At 67.2% G+C, this 23,002-nt stretch overlaps 3 protein-coding genes across 3 annotated transcripts; all 3 read left to right on the top strand.

Moving 5' to 3' along the window:
- The first annotated feature begins 1,506 nt into the window (after nucleotides 1–1,506).
- PEX11B (peroxisomal biogenesis factor 11 beta) lies at nucleotides 1,507–4,289 on the top strand. The gene is made up of 4 exons (XM_067313198.1): nucleotides 1,507–1,632; nucleotides 1,736–1,851; nucleotides 1,943–2,144; nucleotides 2,549–4,289. Exons 1-4 carry the CDS (start codon nucleotides 1,577–1,579, stop codon nucleotides 2,913–2,915), a joined length of 741 nt encoding a protein of 246 aa, XP_067169299.1. The 5' UTR covers nucleotides 1,507–1,576; the 3' UTR covers nucleotides 2,916–4,289.
- Nucleotides 4,290–7,670: 3,381 nt separating this feature from the next.
- LOC106484220 (toll-like receptor 2) lies at nucleotides 7,671–10,466 on the top strand. The gene has a single exon (XM_067313146.1). The coding sequence runs from the start codon at nucleotides 7,671–7,673 to the stop codon at nucleotides 10,383–10,385; it is 2,715 nt and encodes a 904-aa protein (XP_067169247.1). The 3' UTR covers nucleotides 10,386–10,466.
- Nucleotides 10,467–11,255: 789 nt separating this feature from the next.
- ITGA10 (integrin subunit alpha 10) lies at nucleotides 11,256–22,605 on the top strand. The gene is made up of 30 exons (XM_067313506.1): nucleotides 11,256–11,354; nucleotides 13,473–13,584; nucleotides 13,672–13,778; nucleotides 13,973–14,061; nucleotides 14,190–14,304; nucleotides 14,407–14,534; nucleotides 14,788–14,936; nucleotides 15,044–15,194; nucleotides 15,286–15,451; nucleotides 15,532–15,605; nucleotides 15,849–15,993; nucleotides 16,306–16,454; nucleotides 16,552–16,695; nucleotides 16,975–17,178; nucleotides 17,333–17,463; nucleotides 17,556–17,722; nucleotides 17,911–18,053; nucleotides 18,224–18,334; nucleotides 18,444–18,529; nucleotides 18,605–18,746; nucleotides 19,602–19,694; nucleotides 19,773–19,849; nucleotides 19,994–20,083; nucleotides 20,174–20,258; nucleotides 20,339–20,452; nucleotides 20,549–20,626; nucleotides 20,718–20,831; nucleotides 20,922–21,017; nucleotides 21,106–21,219; nucleotides 21,294–22,605. Exons 1-30 carry the CDS (start codon nucleotides 11,315–11,317, stop codon nucleotides 21,354–21,356), a joined length of 3,477 nt encoding a protein of 1,158 aa, XP_067169607.1. The 5' UTR covers nucleotides 11,256–11,314; the 3' UTR covers nucleotides 21,357–22,605.
- Nucleotides 22,606–23,002: the final 397 nt, after the last annotated feature.

Below are 23,002 nucleotides of genomic sequence, written 5' to 3'. Positions count from 1 at the left end.
GCCCCGCCGCGCCGCCGCCGTCACTCACCGCCCGCGCCCGCCAATCGGCGCGGAGATCACCTCAGGGAGCGGGAGGGACCGCGGGGGGAGACAGCCAATGGCAGCGCAGAGGCGCCGGCGGGGCGGGGCGGAGGGAAGGCGCGGGGAGGAGGGCGGTGTGAAAGGCAGCCCGCCAATCCCACAGCAGAGCACCGCCGCGGTGGGCGGGGACGCGGAGGGGAGTGGCCCAATCAGAACTCGGCTGCTGGAGGACTCAATGGGCGGGGGGACAGTCTGTCTCTAGCTAGCCTAATCACAAGTGAGAGGCACAGCGAGGGGGGCGGGGTTTGGAGGACATCTGTCCAATCACACAGCATGACTGGTGATAATGACTGGGGAAAGAACGAATCACATGTAAAACAGCAGGGCCGGGGCGGAGACTCAACCCAGCAGAATAGCCGCGATCTTATTGGTCAGCAGGAGGGGCGGGGAATGCCAAGATGACCAATAAAAGGGCTCTTCACCGAGTTAGAGGCGGAGACCTTAGTAATTGCCCATTCATGGCCTCTGTTTTGATAAAAAGGGGCGTGGCCTGGCGCATCCAGCCAATAGGGACCCGACAGCCGATGGCCCAACTTGGGCAAGTTTTCTCGCGGAGGATTGTGGGAGGGGGCCATGCAGGGGCTGCTGGGAGTGCGGCCAAGGGCAAGGCATTCTGGGAAAGGCCAGGAGGCCCCCGGGGGGACCTCGCTGCCCCTACGGCCCTTCTCGTCACAACCCCAAACGTCCCCGTTTCTCCCCTGTCTCGTTGCCGGACTCCGGCACGGTGTCACCGGCAGGGAGCAGCTCCCTGCTCCCGCCAGGGCTCGGCCTGCCCCGCTGGACAGGCGGCTTCAGATACGGCCTTGCTGGGAGGCTGGCACTCCTGGGGCAGCTCGGCTTCCTCCTCTCCTACAGGAACATGGAGGGGAAGAGATTTGGGGGTCCCAGGGCTTGGGGAGTCCCAGAGTTTGGGAGGGTGCCAGGGTTTAGGAGGTCCCCAGGGCTAGAGGGGTCCCTAGGGTTTGGGGATCCCAAGGGTTGGCAGACCCGAGGGCTTGGAGAGACCTCAGAGTTTGGGGTGCTCCCCAGGCTTGGGGGAACCCCAGGAATTGGGGCATTCCAGGGCTCGAGGGATCCCAGAACCTGGGAGGGATCCCAGGTCATGGGTGGGTTTGGAGAGGGTCACAGGGTCTGAGGGGTCACAGGGCTTGGGGGATCCCAGGGCTTGAGGGGCCCTAAGGCTTGGTGGGTCCCAGGGTTTGGGGAGATCCCAGGGCTTGAGGGTTCCCAGAACTTGGGGGGGGAAGATCCCAGGACTTGAGGGTTCCCAGGGTTTGGGGGAGTCCCGAGGTTTGGGGGCGCCGTGACCCGCTGCGCCCCCGCCGGCCGCTAGGTGGCGCCATCGCTCCACGCCGCCCCCCCCCCCCCCCGCGCGCGCTCCGTGTGACCCGCGGCGGCTTCCGTCGCGCTGCCGGAAGTGGCCGCGCCGCCCGCCGACGGCCCGGGGCTGCGGCCGCCGCACCGGGGACGGGGACGAGGGGGGCCCGGCGGCGCCATGGAGACCTGGGTGCGCTTCAGCGCCCAGAGCCAGGCCAAGGAGCGCGTGTTCAGGTGCGGTGCCGGCGGGCGGGGGAGGAGGGGGGGGAACCGGGGGCGGCGGTTCGGGCCCGGGCCCGGTGGGCGCCCAGCGCTCAGGCCGCGCCGTGTCTTGCAGGGCCGCCCAATACGCCTGTGCCCTGGTGGGCGACGCGCTGCGGAGGAACGGGGCCGGCAGCGGCGTCCTGGACGGGCTGCGACAGCTGGAGGCTCATCTCAGCCTGGGCCGCAAGCGTGAGTGGGGGCTTCCGCGGTGGGGGCGGCCCCGGGGAGCGCCCGGTGTCCCCATGCCCCCCCCCGGTCTGATCCTACCTCTGCCCCGCAGTGCTGCGCCTGGGCAACTCGGCCGAGGCGCTGGAGGCGGCCAAGCGAGCCATCCACCTCTCGGACATGGTGCTGCGCTTCTGCATCACCCTGGGCCACCTCAACAGGGCCATGTACTTCGCCTGCGACAACGTGCTCTGGGCAGGCAAGGCGGGTCTCGTCCCCACCGTGGACCAGGAGAAGTGGAGCCAGAGGTCCTTCAGGTGAGGCAAGGGCAGGAGCTGCCCGCCGGGGAGCTGGTGGCCTGTCGGAGCTCAGGCAGGTTGCGCGGGGCTGGGCGAGCGGTGAACACGCTCCGCTCCGCCGGGGAGAGCCGGCACTTAGCCCACGCTGCAGCCTTCTCCTCCCGCTGTGCCGCGGAGCGGTGGTAGATGGAGTTGGCCTGACTTCTCCCAGCCTTGCACCCCGAGGGCGGCAGGCGCCTGGCCAACCGCAGCCCCGCAGCAGCAGAACGTGCCCTCTCGCTTCTGGACGGGGCGGGTGTTTTAAGGCGTCGTGTGTCTGTGGGAAGCAGCTGGAGGCTGCCAGTGTTGCAGGGCTTGGTCGCCGGCGCCCGTGTTCGCCCAGTCTCTCCACTCTGCCTCCGTTGCTCTTCCCTGTCTTTCAGGTATTATCTCTTTGCTCTCATCGTGAACCTGAGCCGGGATGCCTACGAGATCCGGATCCTGATGGAGCGCGAGGCGGGCGGGAAGCGGGCAAAAGGCGGCGAGAACGGCCGCTTGCTCCAGGCTGACAACGGCCTCCAGCAACTGGGGCTGAGGCTGCAGGTCCAGCTCCGGCTTCTGCTCCACGTCCTTCGGAGCAACCCTCCCCTGCTGCTGGACGTGGTGAAAAACACCTGCGACCTCTTCATCCCCCTGGACAAGCTGGGGCTGTACAAGACCAGCCCGGGCTTTGTGGGGCTCTGCGGCCTCACCTCCTCCATCCTCTCCATCCTCACCATCCTTCATCCCTGGCTCAAACTGAAGCCCTAGTCATCCCTGGAGCCTGCCTCCGGGCTCCCGGGGTCGAAGCCGGTACAGGCAGATATTAGGAGACCCCAGGGGTATTCCCGGGGCTGGGCCACGACGAAGCTGACAGTTTTGGTCCCGTTGTGCGCGGCTGTGCATTCGCGTCACGCCTGGCTGCTTTCACCAAGGGTCGACCGGGCTTTGGAGATGGGAAGAAGGTGGGGGGAGGTCGCGGCATCGGAGCCCGCAGGGACCTGCTGTAGCCGCCTCGTCTCAGTTCCCTGCAGCGCCACCGAAGAGGGCGTTATTCAGCGGACCTAAATTTGGCTCTTCTTCCCATTGACTGTAGAGCCTGTCTAGCCCCAGTAGGGATGAAACAATCTCCCTCCGTCTCCAGAGGCTCTTTAAGCCTGGAGCCAGCCAGCAGGGAACTTTTGCTGCTGCTGCCCACTGTGGGGCCAGAGAAGGTCACCTGGGACACTGGGCACCTCTTCCGAACTGCTGCAAATGTCCCTGTTTGTTAGGGGCTTCTTCGTCACAGTGTGGTAAATCGGGGAGGGAGCGGCTCAGTGATGAACTGTGATTCTCTGCGATGATTTTTCCTAGCCGCTCTCTGCTCTGAGCTGGCGTCACTGCCTCGCAACGTTTGATCGCTTTCCCAGGTCTCTGTGACACCGGCTAACACTGCTTGTGTAGGTCTTGGGCTTGTCCCAGCTCTAAAGAGAATTTCACTTAATTGTCGGCTCTGACCTTCTCCCTTTGTCCGCAGTGGTTCGTATCCAGGGGTGCTGTGTTCCTCCGTCCGGCCCCGGGAGGGAGCAAGTACCTGTGCTTGTAGCCAAGCTGCGGTGACAGACCTGGCGCCAGAGTTCGCGCCTGGTTTTCTTTTCCTTGCTGGTCAGAACCGGGTTACCTTTGCGCCCGCAAACCAAATCCATCGGGGAAGGTATCTCGGATTGCTGGGAGGTGCTCAGGGCGAGGTGCTCCCAGCCCCGCGGCATCGGCCGGCGAAAGCTGCCGCCCGTTCAGGCTGCTTCAGCGCGGCTCCTGGGGAAGGGCGCTAGCGAAACCTCGGCTCGGGGACTTTGACCGCTAACGAAGGTAGATCCTGGTTACGAGGGCAGAACGCGGCCGTCTGGGCGGGACTGTTCCCTGCCGCGCTCCCGCTGCTCCCAAGCTTGGCTGCTAGCAGCCTCTTCGCGCTGTCAACGCCGCGGTTTTAATGTTTTAGAGCAATATTTTAATCTTGGCGGCGGGTCGAGAGGTGCGGCGGGGAGCCGTGGGGCCTCTCCCGCTGCCTGCTGGTCACGTGTAAATACCGTACTGTAAATAGGCACCTGCACTAATCACAGCGTGCGGCGGTTTGCGGAGCGAATTATTAAAGCCAAACTGCTGAGACGTCTCCGTCTTCCCGTGCCTTAATGATCGCGTAGATGCCTCTTAGCCTGGCCTGGGACGCACGTCCTCGCCGGCGCAGCTGCTCTTCTGCCCACGCTCTTCCTCCTCCGCTGCTGGGGGCTGGCAGGGGCCGCGGCGGCAGACACCCCCCATGCGCGCCGGGCTTTGGGCCGAGCTCTCCGTCGCCGCGGCGCCTTTGCGGCACCCAGGAGCCTCCGGGAAGAGGCGTCCGCGGGTGCCGCGCTCCAGGGCACAGGAATGTGGCTCTTCTCCCCGGGGGATCTGCAAACGCTGCTTGCGCAATCGGGTTTCGATCCAAAAACACCCAACCTATCCCGCCGCCGTGGGCTGGGCTCCGCTGGATTAAACAGTGACCCGGGGGTGAACGCTCAGGTTGCAGGTGCCGGGGAAAGCGGCGCCGCGGGGCACGAGCACAGAGGTGCCAGGGAATCTCTAGGGATCCAGCCCATGCCGGTGGCCAGAGGCAAACCGACGTCCAAGTAGTGGCGACGGGAGATCTCCGGCACCCTGACACCCAGGTAGGACCCCAGCCCGCCGCGGTGACGCTCCTGCACCTCATCTGCCCGACCTGGCCCCTCTGCCCCCATAATTTACCAAACGTTGCCCGTCACCCAGCGGCTCGCTCCGGATTTTAGCCGGGGCTCGTTTATTGTGCGCCAGGAGAGGGGCTTAGCAAAGCCGTCCGCCTTCCCGGCTGGTTTCTAGGCATCGGCCAGCATTTGCCCCTTCCCCAGCGGGAAGACCGAGGGATGGGGGCAAAGGACTTGTCCCAGGCCAGGCAGCGCCGGGGTCGGGGACCCGGAGGCCGTTTGTCAGCTGGACACGTGTATCCGACACCTCGGGCACAGCGTTTGCCTCCCTCCCTTTTGTGTCCCAAAAACGCAGCCACCCTGGGGGTGGAGCGCGGGTGCTTTGGGGGCCGTCCGCCCTCCGACGCAGGCACGCGGAGGCGGCATCTCATCACCCCCTTCCTGCTGCCGGGCTGGAGCAACAACACCTTTTCGTTGGATTCGCGTCCGGGGATGGGCAGAGCCTGGCGTCACCCCGGCGCCGCTTGCTCGGGTCTCCCGGGCGGAACGGGTAGGGCTGAGACCCCACAAACTCATCCCACCCCAGAGTTTGCTCCCAGCTGAGGCCGGACACCTGCGGAGAGGGGCCGTAGCCGATTCACCCGACTCACCCAACTTCCAACTCTCTTGGCACCCGGCACCGGGATGCTGGTGTCCAGCCGGTGCCGGCAGCCTCCGTGTGAGTCACCTCGCTCCGGCTCCGGCAGCGGCTTCCGTGGCGGCGAGACCAGTCTGCCGACAGCGAAAGCAGGAAAGCCGGGAGGAGCGTGCTCGCCGCTCTTCCTCCTCCCTGTCCCGTAGAATCGCGGTTGGGACCTGCCGGAAGCCGCCGTGCTCTGCCACCTCCCAGCGTGGCGGCAGCGGGGCCCCGGCTCCGGTGCCCTCGTGGCACACGACAATCCTCAGCCCTCGCTCCGGCCCTGCTTTCCGTCCGCACGGAGCCGGGCCTGGATGCTGCCACGTTAGTTCGCGGCTCAGGTTGCAAACGCGGCCGCTTCCGCCCCCCCCCCCCCCCCAAAAGGGTTGTGGCCAAGCTGAGACCTGCCAAACTCGCCGCAGCCTGAGCGTCGCATGGGGTAAGCAGGGGCTCGGTTTCCCCGGGGCGGCCGGTGGGGCTGTGCCGGGCGGCTGGGAACAGCGTGTGCACACGCGTGTGCATGCACCTACAGGGACATGCACCGCGGGCGTACACCGTGCCGTGGGGCGCACGCACACCGTGCACAGGCGTCCGGCGCCGGACCCGCCACCAGCCCCCCCCGCCTGCAGCCCCAATGCCACCCATTTGCTGGTTTTAGGCTATTTTCCCTACTTTTTAACACTCCAGGAAAAACCATCCTCGCCCCCAACCCGGGGCCCATCGGAGCAGCGGGGACTGGAGCTGACGGCCCCGTCTGCCCCCCCGTGCTGATGCTGGCGGGGGGGGATTTTTGCAATTTTAATTTTTGGGGCAGAACGGGGGTTTTGGAGCTGTTCGCGGCACTGGGCAGGTGCTGGCGCGTGGCCCAAACCGCTGCAACCCCGACCGTGGCAATAAAACACTCGGGAGCAAAAGCCCGGGATGGCATCCCTGCGTCCCCCTCCGGCTGTCACAAAATCTGGGATAAAACCCAACCGCGTGTGCATCTCCCCCACCCCGGTTTCGCGGGGTCCGTCCCGGAGAAGCGGCCGGGTGCCGCGGGGTGGAGCCGTACCCGGCGCTGCTTCGGTGTTTGCTGTTCTCATCAGCGTTGTTTTACTTGGGGTTGGGACGGGACCGTTTCCGATCTGGTTTTCTCCTCCAGTTTCCTCTTTCTTTCCCCTGCGCTACCCAAACGCCAGACTCCTCGGCTGAAAAACCTCCCGGCTGCCGAGGGACGAAATTTTTCGGGCTTCCTGTCTGTGCGAAAACTCAAGTTTTTCCTGGGGGAAAACAAAAAAATGAAAAAAAAAAAAAGGGGGGGAAAAGCTAAATCTAATGTTTCACAAGCGGCCGCTGTGCCAGGACACCCCAAACACCTGGCTCCGGCTGGACTGAGCGGGTTTGGGGGGGCTCGGGGGGGCATTTTGGCTTGCTGGTCCCCAAACCCCAAGTCTGATCCCCAAAATCCTGCAGGATCTGGTCCCTGAGCTCCCTGGCTCTGGTCTCCCAAATCCCCCCAGGTCTGGTCCCCCCAAATCCCTCAGGATCAGGTCCTCAAAATTCCCGGGATCCAGTCCCCGAGCCCCTCAGGTCTGGTCCTCAAAATGCCCCAGGATCTTGTCCCCAACCTCCCTGGGATCCAGTCCCTGAGCTCCCGGGATCCAATCGCCAAAATCCCCCAGGATCTGGTCCTCAAAATGCCCAGGATCTGGTCTCCAAGCCCTCAGGTCTGGTCCTCAAAATGCCCTAGGATCTGGTCCCTGACCCTCCTGGGTCTGGTCCCCCAAATCCCCCAGGATCCAGTCCCTGAGCCCTCAAGGTCTGGTCCCCAAATCCCCCGGGATCCCCAAGCCCCCGAGTGAGGAGTTACCTGTCCACATCCCGTGGGAGCCCATGGGCACGGAGCACCCATCGGCGCCGGCTCCCGTGCCCGCCGCCCAGCCTCGCTTCCTCCAGCTTTACCCCCAGACGCTCGCCCTGCCTGCACCCACCGCACCCATGGGTGCAACGCCCAAGACGGCGGCGCCTTTCCTATCGCAGTCGAGGAGATTTGGGTGTATTTTCTCGCAATTTCGCGGTTGCACGCAGGCGACCCCCTCTCCTCTCCCGCCGCAGGTCGGCTCGGCGGCGCCGCGGGCAGCCCCGCGCCCGGCTCGCCGTCGGCGGGTGCCGATGAAGCCGGCGGGCGCCGGGGCGGCGTGGTGCTGCCTGGTGCTGCTGCCGCTGGTGGCGGCCCGGCCGCCGTGTCGCCTCGACCCGGCCGACGGCACGGCGCTGTGCAAGGGCCGCGAGCTGCGGCGGGTGCCGCGGGCTCTGCCGGGCGACCTGCACGCCCTCGACCTCTCCTACAACAAGCTGCAGGAGATCGCGGCGGGCGACTTGGCCGGCTTGCCGCTGCTCCGCCGCCTCGACCTGGCCTTCAACAACATCTCCCGCCTCGCTCCCGACGCCTTCGCCGCCAACCGCCTCCTGGAGCAGCTCCGGCTCTTCAACAACTCGCTGGCGCACATCCCGGCGCCGGCGCTGCGCCCGTTGGCCAACCTCCGTTGCCTGGACATGTCCAACAACCTGTACGGGCGGGCGGCGCTGGACGGCGTCTTCGGCACCCTGCGGCACCTGCGGGAGCTGTGGCTGGGGGGTCCGTTGCTGCGCGAGATCGGCCGGGACGACTTGGCCGCCCTGAAGGACACGGCGCTGCAGAAGTTCGCCCTGAAGACGGCGGCGGGGCCGCTGCGGTACCGGGCGGGCGCCTTCTCCTGGCTCAACGTCACGGAGCTGTGGTGCGACATGGCGCTGGACGGCAGCGCGGCCGCGCTGCCGGCGCTGCTGCGCGACCTGCGGGGCAAGCCGCTGGAGACCCTGCGCTTCCGCAACCTCTTCGAGTTCGCCTACTACGCCGGCTCGGCCGACCTCTTCGCCGGCTTGGCCGAGCTGCGGGCCACCAAGCTGGTCTTCTACCGGGGCAAGTTCGACGAGCGGCTGCTGCGCTCGGCCCTGCTCAACGTGCGCGCCTCCCGCGTCCGCGACCTGGAGCTGGTGGCCATCGACTTCGCCCGCTCGCCTGGCAGCAACGGCTCCGGCAGCGCCGGCATCTCCGGCCTGCGGCTCGACCGCCTGCTCCTGCAGGACATCAGCAACCCCGACGTGCTGCGCTTCGACTGGACCTTCACCTGGCTCAGCGGCGTGGCCGCCCTCTCCATCGTCAACGTGAACTTCAACTTCGTGCCCTGCGACGCCTGGGGCGAGATGCGCAACGTGCGGGTGCTGAACGTCACCGGCAACCGCCTGGAGGACGCCTACCTCTACAGCCAGCGGTGCCACTACGGCGCCGTCATGCCCAAGCTGGAGACCTTCGTCCTGGCCAACAACCAGCTGAGCAGCTTGGCCGTGTTGGCGGCGCTGACGCTGACCTGGCCCCGGCTCTCCAGCCTCGACGCCAGCCGCAATGGCCTGGGCGCCCGGCGGGAGACGTGCCGCTGGAACGGCAATCTGCGCTGGCTGGCACTGAGCCACAACCGGGTCACTGCCGCCGCCTTCGCCTGCCTCCCCACCGGCCTCGAGTACCTGGACCTCTCGCACTCGCAGCTCGACCGCTTGGACGCGAGCTTCTTCTCCCGCAGCCGGCGGCTGCGCGAGCTGCGGCTCAGCGGCAACAAGCTCAAGTTCATCCCCTCCGGGTGGACGTGCCCCAGCTTGGAGGTGCTGGCCATCGACGGCAACTCCTTCGGCGTCCTCGCCCGCGGCTCCTTCGGCAACATGCCGCGGCTCGCCAGCCTGGCGGCCGGCGACAACCCCTACCACTGCACCTGCGAGCTCTACCTCTTCTTGCAGGAGACGCGGCGGCGGCAGCGGCCCAGCCTGCGTGACTGGCCCGGCAACTGGACGTGCTACCACCCCGAGGAGCTGCTGGACACGGCGGTGGCCGCCTACGCGCCGTGGCCGCTCGAGTGCGACGTGCCGGCGCTGGTGGCCGTGGCCGTCTCGGGTACAGCGGCGGCTGCGGCGGTGGCGGCGGCGCTGTGCTGGAAGTTCGACGTGCCCTGGTACGTGCGGGCCACGTGGCGCCTGGTGCGGTCCAGGTACCGTGGTCGGCGTGGTGGTGGCGGCGTGGCCCGTCGTTGCGCCTACCACGCTTTCGTCTCGTACAGCCGCGCCGACGCCGGCTGGGTGCGCCGGGAGCTGCTGCGGCGGCTGGAGAGCGCCACGCCGCCCTACCGCCTCTGCATCCACGAGCGGGACTTCACGCCGGGCCGCTGGATCATCGACAACATCATCGAGAGCATCGAGGCCAGCGCCAAGGTCATCTTCGTCCTCTCCCGCAGCTTCGTCGACAGCGAGTGGTGCAACTACGAGCTCTACTTCGCCCACCAGCGGGCCGTGGGGCTGGGCTCCGAGGACGTCATCCTGGTGGTGAAGGAGCCCATCGATGCCCGTGGTTTGCCCAGGAAGTTTTCCCGGCTCCGGAAGATGCTGGGCTCCAAGACGTACCTGGAGTGGCCGCCCGAGCCCAGCCGCCAGCCCTTCTTCTGGATGCAGCTCCGCAACCTGCTGGGCAGTCCCAGGGATGGCGAGGTGGAGACAGCTGTGGACACCACCACTGTGGACACCACCACGGACACCACCATAGTGGACGCCATCACCGTGGACATCACCACTGTGGATGCCACCACGGACACCACCACCACTGTGGACACTACCACCGTGGACACAACCATGGACACTGCCACTGTGGATACCACCACCGTGGACACCACCATTATGGACACCACCATTATGGACACCACCATCGTGGAAATCACCACCACCATGGACACCACCATTGTGGACACCACCACCGTGGATGCCACCACTGTGGATGCCACCACCGTGGACAGTCCTACCACATAGCTCCGGCCCTGAATTTCCCTCCCATCCGGAGGCATCTCCGTCCTCACCAGGATGGGGTGGGACGCTCGTTCCCAGCCTGCTACCTCCTTTCCCCCAGGGAGCAGGAGGCTGCCGCACCACTGCTTGGGCTGCCCCGCACGCCAAATTGGGGAATTATTGCAATTTTGGCCCGTTTTGCCCAGCACGAGCCCCCAAAGGACCCCGGGCGCGGAGCAGCCTCCGCCGTGCAGCACGTTGCTGCCTTTATTTAATAAAAGCGACTTTTCTAACCCGTCTCCGCGCCTTTGGCTCGGCGGCGAGCCGGGGGTCCGGGCGGGATGGGGGGGCCTCTCCCAGGTCCCCCCGGCATCTCCGGGCATCCGGGAGGTGGCAGTGTCACCTAGCAGATGCGTCCCATCCCCTGGCCGAGGGATTTCGCCTCGCGGCCAGCACCGGAGAGCGGCAGGATCACCCCAAATCGCCCGCCGGTCCCCAAGGCGCTGCTTTAATCCGAGGGGACCCAGGCGTCCGGGCGCTGCCCCCAGCGCTGCGCTCTCCGAGCCGGGGCGGAGAAGGAAAGAAAAAAACCCGTTTCGGGACTGGCGGCCCCAAAGGGCGTCCGGGGCTGCGCCTCCGCCTGCCCCTTCCTCCCCTCTCCTTTTTCACCGTTTTTGCCTTTTTTTTCCCCCCTAACTCCCTCCCAAAGCAAAAAAAAAAAAAAAAATCAAAGCCCGGCCCAGCCCGGCCGGTTATTTTTAGCAGCCAATTGCAACGCCTGGGAGCTGAAGGAGGGAGAGAGAGGGGTGAAGAAAAAAAAAAAAAATTAAAAAAATAACGTAAAAAAGCGCTCCCGAGCGGGGCGTCCCGCGCCGGAGACAGAGTAACCTTTGAGGCGGGCGCTGCGCACGTCCGGCCGGTGCCCGGCGCGCCGGCGGCACCGCGGCGGGGCCATGCTCGGGCGCCTGCTCCCCGCGCTCCTCCTGCTCCCAGGTACGGGGGAAAAAATAGCAATAAGAATTAAAAAAAAAAAGGGGGGGGAAAAGTGGGGGAAAGGAAGGATTGGGGCTGAATTGTCCCCTGGGCGCGTGGTTCCTCCTGGCCCGGGCGTTGGGACGCTCCTGGTCGAACCGTGGCATTTCGGGGGGTTTTGGGGAGCTGCTCTTGCTTTATTTTATTTTATTTTTTAATTTTGGGGGGGATTTTTTTGGGGGGTGTTTGGGGGCTTTTGGGGCAACCGACCCCCCCCCCCCCCTCCAGCACCGTTTTGCCTGCGCCGCCCTCGTCCCCGCCGGCGCGCGACCCATCCCGAAAAATATCCCCGCGGGAGGTGGCAACGGGGCCGGTGCCCGAGGCGGGCTCCAAAGGGCGACCCAAAGGATAACCGGCTCCATCCCGGATTAACAGAGCCCCGGGCACCCGGGTAGCGATTAACCGGCGGCTCGGCGACGCGTGAAAACCCGCGTGGGCAGGGCAGGGGGGGCCCAAGGCTGAGTATTTTGGGGGGAAAAAACAGCTTTTTTGCTGCCCTCATCCCCTCCCGGATAGTTTTCGGCTGGTTCCCGCAGAGGAGGGCAGAGCTCGGGCTGGGATACGGAGCCGACCGGGGACCCCGGAGCCTCCTCCGGGTTTGGGATCCCGCGTTGGGGGCGGTATCGCCTCAAACCCCGTTAAGTTCCTATTTAAGCTTTTGGAGGGAAATTTTTAACGGGAAATCCCCCAATTTTCGGGGGGGAGGGGGAGAAATAAAAAGGTTTTCCACCCCCTCCCCCTTCGGAAGGGGTGCGCTGGCTTCTCCGGCCCAGCTGGGGCACATCTGGAAGCGCTTCCGCCACCTCCCCGGGCATCGGCGTTGCTCTCCGGAGACGCTGCCAGCTGCATAGATAATTTTTTTTTGCCCCCCCCCCCTTTTCGAAGGGCAAAACAGCCTGGCAAAACCCCCGCGTCCCTCAGCCGCCCCGTGCCTCAGTTTCCCCACTCGGAGCTGCTCCTATGGCTCTGCCTGTCCCATCCCAGAGGAAATCGGAGGGCGGGCGCAGCGCATTGGCACTTATTTTCTTTTTTAAGCTCGGCAGCAGCCAGAAAGCCCCCGTTTCCCCCCAAAACGGGGAGCATCAAACCGCCCCATCCACCCGGGGCGCTCGGTGCTGCACGTGGGTGGGGGGGGGAAGCTCAGCACCTGGATTTTAGGAGCTTTATCCGGCATCTCCTCGGCACGGCGGGTGCCCAGGCACCGCTGCGACCAGCGTCTCCCTCCTGCGGGCACCATCCTGCCCCCCGGCACGGGATCGCTCCCTTTTCCTGCCGATTTTAACCCAGGAGGGGAAAACAACCTCCCCGCAGCCGCTCCGCCGGGGCCGCGAGACAGGAAGGTTTCGGGCCGCTGTCTCGGCCGCCAGCCAGGGCCGCGCCGCGAAGCCGAAAGGAGCCGTTTTCCTCCCGTTTCGGCCTTCCCCTCCCATCTAATTGGCGCTTCCCAAAATACAGCCGGGAGCCGGCTGCTGCCGCGGGGGAGCCCGGGCGATGCCCAGCGCCGCCCTGCCTAATTGCGGGGCCGGGTCCCCTGCGGTCTAGCGGGGACAGAGCAGCCGCTGTGCTGAGGACGTGGCCTCCGCCGGCAACCCCAAAACCCCCAGCCAGCCTCCCCCCCCACCCCGGGCTCTGCCTCATTAATTAATCAATTAATTAACTGAGCCAAAGCTGCAGCACCTGGAGGCAGGGCATGAGCAATGTGTCCCAGGGAGCCGCTGCTGCTGCCACCGGCACAGCCGGAGTGACGTGCAGTGATTTGTGCTCCGCGGAGGCAACTTGGGGGTTTATCCCGGCCCCCCGGGTTTTTTTTTTTTTCCATGCTTTTGCTGCTTTTCCCAGCAGGTGGGCAGCACCGGGATGAGCCGCGGGGCTTTGCCGGGTGGGATGAGCCGCGGCGACGCCGGCCGCCTCCGGGAAGCGCTTGCGGTTTGGAGCTTTGCTGGAAAGAGCTGCAAAACAGCCCGTTTCCGTGGCTGGAGAAGGAGGAGGAGGAGGAGGAGGAGGATGGGGGGGAGGGGGTGCAGGACGCCGGGGCCCGGCCGGCGGGTGCCGGGCGCTCAGGACTCGCCGTCTCCGCAGGGCTGTGCGCCGCCTTCAACGTGGACGTGAGCAGCCCCCGGCTCTTCCAGGGGCCGCCGGAGGCTCAGTTCGGCTACAAGGTGCTGCAGCGGGCGGCCGGCGGGCGCAAATGGTGAGCGCCCCCCCGGGGGGGGGGGTTTCATTAGCGCTAACGGGACGGGGGAGCCGGGTCAGCGCCGGTGACGCCGCGTCCCCGCAGGCTGCTGGTGGGAGCCCCCTGGGACGGGCCGGCCGGCGACCGCCGGGGCGACGTCTACAAGTGCCTCGTGGGACCCCCCAATAGCACGTGCACCAAAGCCAACCTCGGTAACGCCACCGTGGGAGAAAACAGGGGGAGAGGTGGGGGGACCCCCTCCGGTGTCACCTGCCCCAGGCCGAGCATCGCGCCGGGGCGTTTCGGGTGCCCATCCGGTGCTGACACCCGCCGTCTCTCTCTCTCCGTCTCTCTCTCTTTCTCCCACTTTTTTTTCTCCCGTTTCGTCCCCGGCGCCCGGCTCGAGGCGACGCAGCGCTGCGGCGCGTCCCCCTCCCCGCCAAGAACATGCATTTCGGCATGACCCTGCTGGACGGCCGCGACGGCGGCTTCGTGGTGAGCGGCTGGGTGCGGGGAGGGGAAACTGAGGCAGGGGGCGGGTGGCGGGCAAAAATCCCCCCCCCTCCTCCTCCTCCCCAGCAAAACGGGGTTTTGGGGTTGTTTTTTTCCCCCCCTGTTCCCAGGCCTGCGCCCCGCTCTGGTCCCAGGAGTGCGGCACCTCCGTCTTCAGCACCGGCATCTGCACGCGGCTGGATGGCAACCTGCGGCCCGTGGAGACCCTGGCGCCCACAGCCCAGCGTGAGTGGGGGGGGGCGGCCGCGGCGGGGGACCAGGAAACCTGTGTGTCCCCACTCCACCACCACCGCCACCACGGTGTCCCCAACCCTGCCGCCTCCGCAGGCTGCTCCACCTACATGGACATCGTCATCGTGCTGGACGGCTCCAACAGCATCTACCCCTGGTACGAGGTGCAGAACTTCCTCAGCAACGTCCTCAGCAAGTTTTTTATCGGGCCCGGCCAGATCCAGGTGAGCCGGTGTCGTCCCCCCCACTCCGGCGTCCCCCAACGTCCCCCCGTGCAGGGCCCTGGCCAGCTCCGCAGGGAAACTGAGGCAGAGCCGGGGCAGCTGGCTCCAGGCAGGGATTTCCCGTGGGTGCGATGCTGCGTGGAAGCAGCGCCGCCGGGTTGCGGATGCATTTTTGGGTGCTGAGCTTGCTTTTTGGTTCCTGGGATGGTTTTTTTTCCCCCTCGGGGTGCTGAGCGCCCCGTCTCGGCGGCAGGTCGGGGTGCTGCAGTACGGGGAGCTCGCGGTGCACGAGTGGACGCTGGGGCAGTACCGCACGGCGCGGGAGGTGGCCGAGGCGGCCAGGAACATCAGCCGGCAGGAGGGTCGCGAGACCCGCACCGCCTTCGCCATCCACCGAGCCTGGTAGGAGCCCGCCGGTGCCGGCATCGGGGGGGGCCACCGCGGAGGGGGGGCTGCCCTGACGCCCCCCTCTCTCCCTCCCTCCCCGCCACCGCCGCGCTTCCCGGCAGCACCGAAGCCTTCAGCCCCGAGCGGGGCGGCCGGCGCGACGCCACCAGGTTGATGATCGTGGTGACGGACGGCGAGTCGCACGACGGCGACGAGCTGCCCGACGCCTTGGAGGAGTGCGAGAAGCGCAACGTCACCCGCTACGCCATCGCGGTGAGCCGCCACCACCGCCGGCCGGGTCTCGCTTCCCCACGGGGTCCCCGCGGCGGCTGACGTCCCCCCGTGTCCCCCTCCTCTCCGCCAGGTCCTGGGCCACTACCTCCGGCGGCAGCAGGACCCCGAGGACTTCATCCGCGAGATCAAGTCCATCGCCAGCGACCCCGACGAGAAGTACTTCTTCAACGTCACCGACGAGGCCGCCCTCAACGACATCGTGGACGCGCTGGGCGACCGCATCTTCAGCCTCGAAGGTGACGCCCCGGCCCGCGCGGGCTCGGCGGCGGCGGTGACGCCGTGCGGACGCGCTGACGCCCCGCTCTCCGCTCCCCAGGGACCCCCGGCGCCAACGCCAGCTCCTTCGAGCTGGAGATGTCCCAGATCGGCTTCTCCACCCACCTCCTGGAGGTGAGGAGGCAGCGGCCGGCGCCGGGGCTGCGCGGCGCTTTGCAGAAGTGGAAAACAAGCCTCAGCGCGGCCCCCCCGCCCCGTGCATCAGCACCGCCAAAGCCACGGGACGGTGACTGTCCCGGGCAGGGGACACGTGCTGCGGCGTGTGCTGAGCACCACGCGGTGCCTCGCCGGCCCTGCAGCCGCTGCCACACCTCCCCTGCCGGGGCCGTGTGCCCCCCTCTCTCCCTTCCCCTCCAGGACGGGATCCTTTTCGGCATGGTCGGAGCCTACGACTGGGACGGGGCCGTGCTCAAGGAAGGCCGCGGCGGCCGCATCGTCCCTCCCCGGAAAGCCTTCGAGGAGGAGTTCCCGCTGGAGCTGAAGAATCACGCCGCTTATCTGGGTAGGGGGGACCGGCCCGAGGGACGCGGGATGCGCCGGGATGCTCAGCATCCCAAGGGATGCAGGGCAAAGCGGGGATGCAGGGCGCCCCGAGGGATGCTCGGTGCCCCGAGGGATGCGGGGCAAGCCGGGATGCTCGGTGCCCCAGGGATGCAGGACAGACCAGGGATGCTCGGTGCCCCGGGGACACAGGGTGGCCGAGATGGGGGACCATCAACCTCCAAGGCTTTTGCTACCTAAAAACAGGACACCCCTTTTCCCCTGCCCGGCGGCGACGGGTGCCGGCCCTGATGCCGGGCGCTCCGTGTGCCAGGCTACACCGTCTCCTCGCTCCGGCTGCCCGGCGGGAAGCGGCTCTACGTGGCCGGGGCCCCTCGCTTCCAGCACAAGGGCAAGGTGATCCTCTTCGAGCTGGGCGCCGCGGGGGACGTGGCGGTGGCCCAGGCGCTGGTGGGCGAGCAGGTAGGGCCGGGCGAGCGGGGCGGCTGCGGGAGGAGGATGGGGATCCCCCCTGATCCCCATCCATCCCGGCCTCACGCTGCCTCCCGCCGCCCCGCAGATCGGCTCCTACTTCGGCAGCGAGGTTTGCGCCCTGGACGCGGACGGCGACGGGGCCACCGACGTGCTGCTCGTGGCCGCCCCCATGTACCTGGGCGCCCAGAGCAAGGAGACCGGCCGGGTTTACGTCTACAGGGTGGGGCAGGTACGGGGCCGGGGGGATGCGGCGGGATCGGGGGGATGCAATGGGATTGGGGTGCACGGCAGGGTTGGGGGAATGCAGCAGGATTGGGGGGATGCAGCAGGATTGGGATGCACGACAGGGTTGGGGGGACACAGTGGGATCAAGATGCAGGTGGGATGGGAGGGACGCAGCGGGATCGAGGTGCATGGCAGGATTATGGGGGATACATCGGGGTCAGGGGGATGCATTAGGGTCAGAGGGGGGGGGCACGGGGTACCCAGGGCCCCTCCGTGCCCCCAGCGGCTCCTGGCCCCCGCCGGCACCCTGCACGCCGACAAGAAGCCGCAGGACTCCCGCTTCGGCTACGCCCTGGCCGCCGTGCCGGACCTCAACCACGACGGATTCAACGACGTGGTGGTGGGGGCACCGCTGGAGGACGGACACCGCGGCGCCGTGTACGTCTACCACGGTGCCCCGGGCACCCTCCTGCCCCATTACAAGCAGGTGAGAGACAAGGCTGGAGGCATCCTGGGGGTCTCGCTGGTGGCATCAGCCCCCCCCCCATGGGCTGTTAGTGCCACCTCCGGGGCCGGCCACCCTGTGAGCACAACCTTATACGAGACACCAGAGAAGCCACAACGGACTCTCACCTCCCCAGCGCATCGAGGCCGCGGCGCTGAGCCAGGCCCTCAGCTATTTCGGGCGCAGCCTGGACGGACAGATGGACCTGGACGGCGACGGGCTGGTGGACCTGGCCGTGGGGGCGCAGGGGGCGGCCGTGGTCCTGCGGTGAGTCCCGGGCTCCCGGCGGAGGTGACATTCCCGTATGGCTCCGCTTGGATGGGGCCGCCGGGCTCTGACCCCCCGGCTCCCGCCGCCAGCTCCCGCCCGATCGTCCAGGTCAACACGTCGCTGACGGTGGAGCCGTCGGCCATCAGCGTCATCCAGAAGAACTGCCAGCGGAGCGGCACCGACGCCGTCTGCCTCCGCGCCAAGGTCTGCTTCCGGGCTGGGACGCGAGCCCGGGGCCGGTGGGACAGGGAGATCGGTGAGTGCCGTCGGCTGGGGGAGACGTCCTGGGCTCCTGGACCCCGAGCAACCCCGAGGTGTCCTCCAAGCAACCCCGAGGTGTCCTCCAAGCATCCCTGGGACATCCCCTGAGCATCTCCCTGAGCATCCCTGCTGCATGGAGGACCTGGTGGTGACTCTCCCATCCTCATCCTCATCCCCGCGCAGATCTCCGGTACAACGTGTCCCTGGAGGAGCGGATGCTGGGCGCCCGGGCCGCCTTCGACTCCTCGGCCCGGCGCCTCCTGCAGAAGCAGCTCGAGCTCTCGCTGGGGCGGCAGAGCTGCGTCCGGTTCCCCTTCCACGTCCTGGTGAGCCCGGGGTGCACGGCCGCCCCACGTTCGTCCCTCGTGGCCAAGCGGGGGTCCCTCCCGCAGCCCCGGCGGGTCCCGCCGCGGCAGCCCGAGCGGCTCCTTCCTCCCCTTTTTTTCCACCCATCCGACGGCGCTGGGACTAAGCGGGAGCCCTTTGCCATCCCCAGGACACCACGGACTATCTGAGACCCCTCAGCTTCACCGTGAGGTTGGGCCTGGCTGAATCCTCCCCAGGCCCAGTGCTGGATGAGAAGTCCCCCACCACCGTCCGGAAACTGGTGGGTGCTGGGATGGCCCTGTCCGACACGGGAAGGGTGGGACTGGGGGGAGCGCACGGATGCGGCGTCCCAAGCGGCCACCCCGTCACCCCTCCCCGGCTCCTTCCAGATCCCCTTCTTCAAGGACTGCGGCGACGATGACGAGTGCGTCACGGACCTGGTGCTCCAGGCGAGCATGGACATCGCAGGCTCCAGGTAGGGGCCTGGGGCTCGGCGCGGCGGCTGCAGTCCAAGTCCTGCTCCGGGGCCGTAACGAGCCTCCCGCCGCAGGCAGAGCCCCCACATCCTCCGCAAGGGCAGGAGGAAGGTGGTGGTGGACGTGACCCTGGAGAACAAGAAGGAGAACGCCTACAACGCCAGCCTGCGGCTCCGCTTCTCCAGGAACCTGCTCTTCTCCAGCCTCGTGCTCCAGGTGTGGGGCCACCCCTATCCCATCCCATCCTGCCCCAGACGTGGGGTCCACCTCACCCCCCCCCCCCCATGGGCCCTTCATCCCCTCCTTCCAGCCCTGTGTGGGCTCTCTGGTCTGTCCCAGGTCAAAGACCAGGCTCTGTCCCATCCTACAGGGACTCTCTGGTTCATCCAGCTCCATCCAAGTCCCCCAGCCTGTCCCAGGTCAGAGATTAGGGTCTTTCTGAGTCCCCCCAGCCCTTTCTGGGTTGGAGCTAGGGGTCCATCTAGGCCCCTACAGGCTCCCCCAGCCCATCCCAGGTCAGAGATGGGGGTCCACCTGGCTCCATCAGGGTCCCCTGACCTGTTCCAGGTCAGAGACGGGGTCCCTCTAGCCCCATATGGGCAACCCCATCCATCCCGATTCAGACATGGGCATCCACGTGCGTCCCCCAGCTTGTCCTGGATGGGAGATGGGGGTTCATCCAGCCTCATGTGGCCTCCCCAGCTCATCCCAGCTCAGATACTGGGGTCTGTCCAGCCCCATCCAGGCCCCCTCAACTCATCCTGGTCAGCGATTGGGGTCCATCTGGCCCCCCCAGCCCATCCCAGGTTGTGGATGGGGGTCCTCCAAGCCTGCCTAGCTCATCATCCCGGGTCCGAGACCGGGGCTGCCTGGCTCCCTAGGGGCCCCCCCCAGTCCACTCCCAGTTGGAGATGAGGGTCTGTCCAGGTCCCCCATCCTGCCTATGGTCAGAGGCCCCTCTCCAGCTGCCCCCAGCCCCAGGTTGCCACATGCTCAGCCCCAAGGGTCCCACCACCGTCCCCATCACGAGGACGCTGCAGGGGACGGTGCCATCTCTTCCCCCCCCCGCAGGACAAGAGCCCGGTGAAGCTGGAGTGCACGGCGCCGGCGGGACACGGCCGCCTCTGCAGCGTCGGCTACCCCGTCTTCCGCTCGCTGGCCAAGGTAGGCTACCAGGACCCCACGATGGCCCCGCTCACGGGTCCCTCTCGTCCTGCTCACGGGTCCCTCTCGCCCCCCCAGGTCTCCTTCACCCTGGAGTTCGAGTTCAGCTGCTCCGTCCTGCTCGACCGAGCCGAGGTCCGGCTCGTGGCCAGCAGGTAGGAGAGGGAGGGAGCTGCAGCGGGGGGCACGGGGGGGGGGGAGATCCGGTGATGCACACGCACGTGCATGCCCCCGTGCACGGGGGGGGCCCCGCGAGCAAGGCGCCCGGGGCTCCCCGCGGTCCCCTCTCCGTCCCGCAGCGACAGCGCCGAGGCCGAGGCCACGCTGCACGACAACGCGGTCCAGCTCGCCGCCGCCATCCGCTACGAGCCCGACCTCTTCCTCTCCAGGTAGAGCCGGGGGGGGGGAACGAGGCCGGTGGGGGGGGTGGTTTTGGCAGCGCCGGGGCCGGCTCCCACCCCTGCTCTCGTCCCCCGCAGCGACGCCAACCTGCACCGCTACGAGGTGCATTCGCTCGGCGCCTTCCCCCACAGCCCCGGGCCCGAATTCAAGACCACGGTCAAGGTAAGGGGGGGGGGGGGGGCAGCACGCATCCCCAGATGCCTGGGTCCATCCGGTCCCGGCTCATCCCGCTTTTCGCCCAGGTGCAGAATTTGGGCTGCTACCCGGTGCAAAACCTCACCCTCCGCATGGCCCTGCCGGCGCTCGGCTACCGCGGCGCCGCCTTCCTCTCCGTCACCCGCGTCATCGCCGACAACGTGAGTCCCTCACCGTGGCCTTGAGCCGGGGAGGGGATGGGGGGGTCCCCCCTCAGCCCCCCGGCGCTGAGCCCGGCTCCTCTCCCCTCCGGCCAGGCGACCTGCGTGCTGCACGCGCCCGAGGAGCCGCGGGCGGCCGTGCACCCCGAGGACCTGCTGCACGTGGACAGGCTGGTGAGCGCCGCCGCCGTGGGGTGGGGTGGGGGGGACGGGGGGGGGAGGACAGGGATGTCCCTGCGTCACCCGGCGCCTCTTCCGCCGGCAGAACTGCAGCACCGCCGGGTGCCAGGCGCTGAGCTGCGAGCTGGGGCGGCTGGAGCGCGGCGGCGAGGTCTCCGTGCACGTCCTCCGCGCCGTCCACGACGCCTTCTTCCGCGCGGTGAGCAGGGCCGCGGCGCCCGCCGCACCCCGGGGTGGGGGGGAAAGGGGGCTCCGATGCCCTCGGCTCACCCTGCCTCTCCGCTCCCAGGCTCGTTTCCGGAGCGTCAAAATCGTCAGCACCTTCTCCCTGCTGCCCCCCGCGAGCAGCTTGCTGCTGCTGGAGCGGACGGCGCAGCGGCGCGAGGTAGGAGCGGGGCCGGAGCTCGGCGCCGGGGTTTTTTCCCCCTCCTCCTCCGCCACGTTGCTCCCGGCCTCCTCTTTTTTTTCGGCAGACGGTGCTCGAAATCCTGCAGCGCAAGCGGGTCCCCGTCTCGCTGTGGATCCTGGTGGGCAGCATCGTCGGGGGGCTGCTGCTGCTGGCGCTGATCATCTTCTGCCTGTGGAAGGTGAGAGCGGGGCTCGGCGGGGCAGCGGGCGCCCGCCGCCCTTCCTCGCCTCCATCCTCTCCCTCTCGCCCCAGCTGGGCTTCTTCAGCCGCAAGAAGCCCCCCGAGGAGGAGGAGGAGGAGAAGGAGGAGCAGTGAGAGCAGGCGCCGGCCCCGTGCTTCCCGCCCGCAGCCCGGCTGCCGCCAGCGAGGACCGTCTCCCTCCTTCCGCCCGTGGGCGCCTCCGGCCCAGGCTCCGGCGGCACCGAGGGTGATGCCGGTGCCCGGGCCGGATGCCGCCGGCACCCGGACGCAGCCAGGTGAGGTTGGGGGGCCGGCGTTCAGGCCGAGGAGACGCGCGGTTGGAGCCCTGAGGACTTGGGGGGGCACCAAGGAAGCCCCTTCACAGTGGGGATGTCGCTGGAGAAACGTGGAGCGACCGGTCTGGACAAGCAACTCCACCAATAAAGCTCGGCCCCCTCCGGAGCTGCTCCGGCGCGTGGTACCCGCGGCGGCGCTCGCTCCCCGCATCGGGGAGGCGAGTTTTGCTCCCCAAACCGACACACTTCCCACTCCGGGAGAGGGGAAAAAAAACCCCACCAAAATGCACCAGAGATTATCGCAAGCGTTTCATTCGGAGGGACGGCAGCTGGGGCCGCGAAGCACAGAGCGATGGGGGGGACGCGCATCTGCTGGACGCACAAAATCCCCCCTCCGCCCCCTGTCTCCCTGGCCGAGCCCTGCTCCCTTGGGCCCCTGCGATTCCCTGGCAAATGCCCGACTTAAACCCTGGCCCCGCGGGGAGGAAAGTGCTTTCAGGCACTTTCCAAGACTTGGAAAGAGCAGCAGGACCAGCTGGCGCAGGGCTGAGCAGGCAAGATGGATAGGAGGGAGGAATCAGGACCAGAATGCTGGAAATACCCCAAATAACAGGAGTTGCGTGGCCCCCAGCGCCCCCCAAAACTCACCATGTCCATGGGGCTCTTCAGGGGAACACGATGTGCCGAAGAACAGCGGGGAGAGGCAGTGAGATAAAGCAATCAAAGAAAAAGTCTTAAAAGGGATCTAGCTCCCATTAAAACATCTTTTTCCCTTTTGTTGTCACCAACCAATGGAGCCGGGAGCCATCGATGGGCTCTTAAATCGCAACCTGCCGCGGAGCGGTGTTGCATCCGGCACTCAAAAGCACACGCTCCGCAGGTCTCTGCTTTAAACGCCCATGGCGCGAGCGGGAGAGCTGGTCCTGGACAGGCAACAGCAGCTTTGGGGCTGCTTTTCCAGGAACTCAGCGGGTTGCGGGGAGGTGGGTAGATGGCTTGTGGCTGCTCCAGCCCCAGTGGCATAAACGAACAGGCAGGAGGACTCGGCCCCTCGATCCCGGTGCTTCCCCCCCTGCTGAGGACGTTCAGGCTGCTTGAAGAAAGGGAAAGGCAGGGGGGGCGTTAGGCAGCGCAGCGCCGAGGGGTGCCCGGCTCGGCCCCCCGCCTCCCCAGTGCAGAAACCTCCTCCTGGCCCCCGAAACCTCGGCGCGAGGCAGGGACAGGGGAACCGCGTGCCCGGCGGGGAGGCAGGACCCCCCCGCAAAATGTGCTCCTGGTCCCGCAACCCGCGTGCTCCTGAATGTCCAGCCTTACCTGCAGCCACCGCTGCTCCGGCATCCGCGTGCGAGCACGGACAACGCTGCCGCCTTACAAACGCCGTCCTACCGCTGGCCACCCCTCCCCAGTCCGCGTTAGGACCCAAGTGCTGCCCTCCACCACCTGAGTGGGATTTTTCCTCGCAGAAAAGCTCCTCTACAGGAATCC

Source organism: Apteryx mantelli, chromosome 31 (genome assembly GCF_036417845.1).
Source record: "Apteryx mantelli isolate bAptMan1 chromosome 31, bAptMan1.hap1, whole genome shotgun sequence".
NCBI lineage: Eukaryota > Metazoa > Chordata > Aves > Apterygiformes > Apterygidae > Apteryx > Apteryx mantelli.
This window is presented reverse-complemented; position numbering and strand designations above follow the sequence as displayed.

Bases quoted from the DNA above. Each gene is read 5' to 3' on its own strand.
- ITGA10 (XM_067313506.1), top strand. From the start codon at position 11,315: ATGCTCGGGCGCCTGCTCCCCGCGCTCCTCCTGCTCCCAG. The intron at 11,355-13,472 runs GTACGGGGGAAA...CCGTCTCCGCAG, and splicing joins CGCGCTCCTCCTGCTCCCAG to GGCTGTGCGCCGCCTTCAAC. The intron at 16,455-16,551 runs GTAGGGCCGGGC...GCCGCCCCGCAG, and splicing joins AGGCGCTGGTGGGCGAGCAG to ATCGGCTCCTACTTCGGCAG.
- LOC106484220 (XM_067313146.1), top strand. From the start codon at position 7,671: ATGAAGCCGGCGGGCGCCGGGGCGGCGTGGTGCTGCCTGGTGCTGCTG.
- PEX11B (XM_067313198.1), top strand. From the start codon at position 1,577: ATGGAGACCTGGGTGCGCTTCAGCGCCCAGAGCCAGGCCAAGGAGCGC. The intron at 1,633-1,735 runs GTGCGGTGCCGG...CGTGTCTTGCAG, and splicing joins GCCAAGGAGCGCGTGTTCAG to GGCCGCCCAATACGCCTGTG. The intron at 1,852-1,942 runs GTGAGTGGGGGC...TCTGCCCCGCAG, and splicing joins TCTCAGCCTGGGCCGCAAGC to TGCTGCGCCTGGGCAACTCG.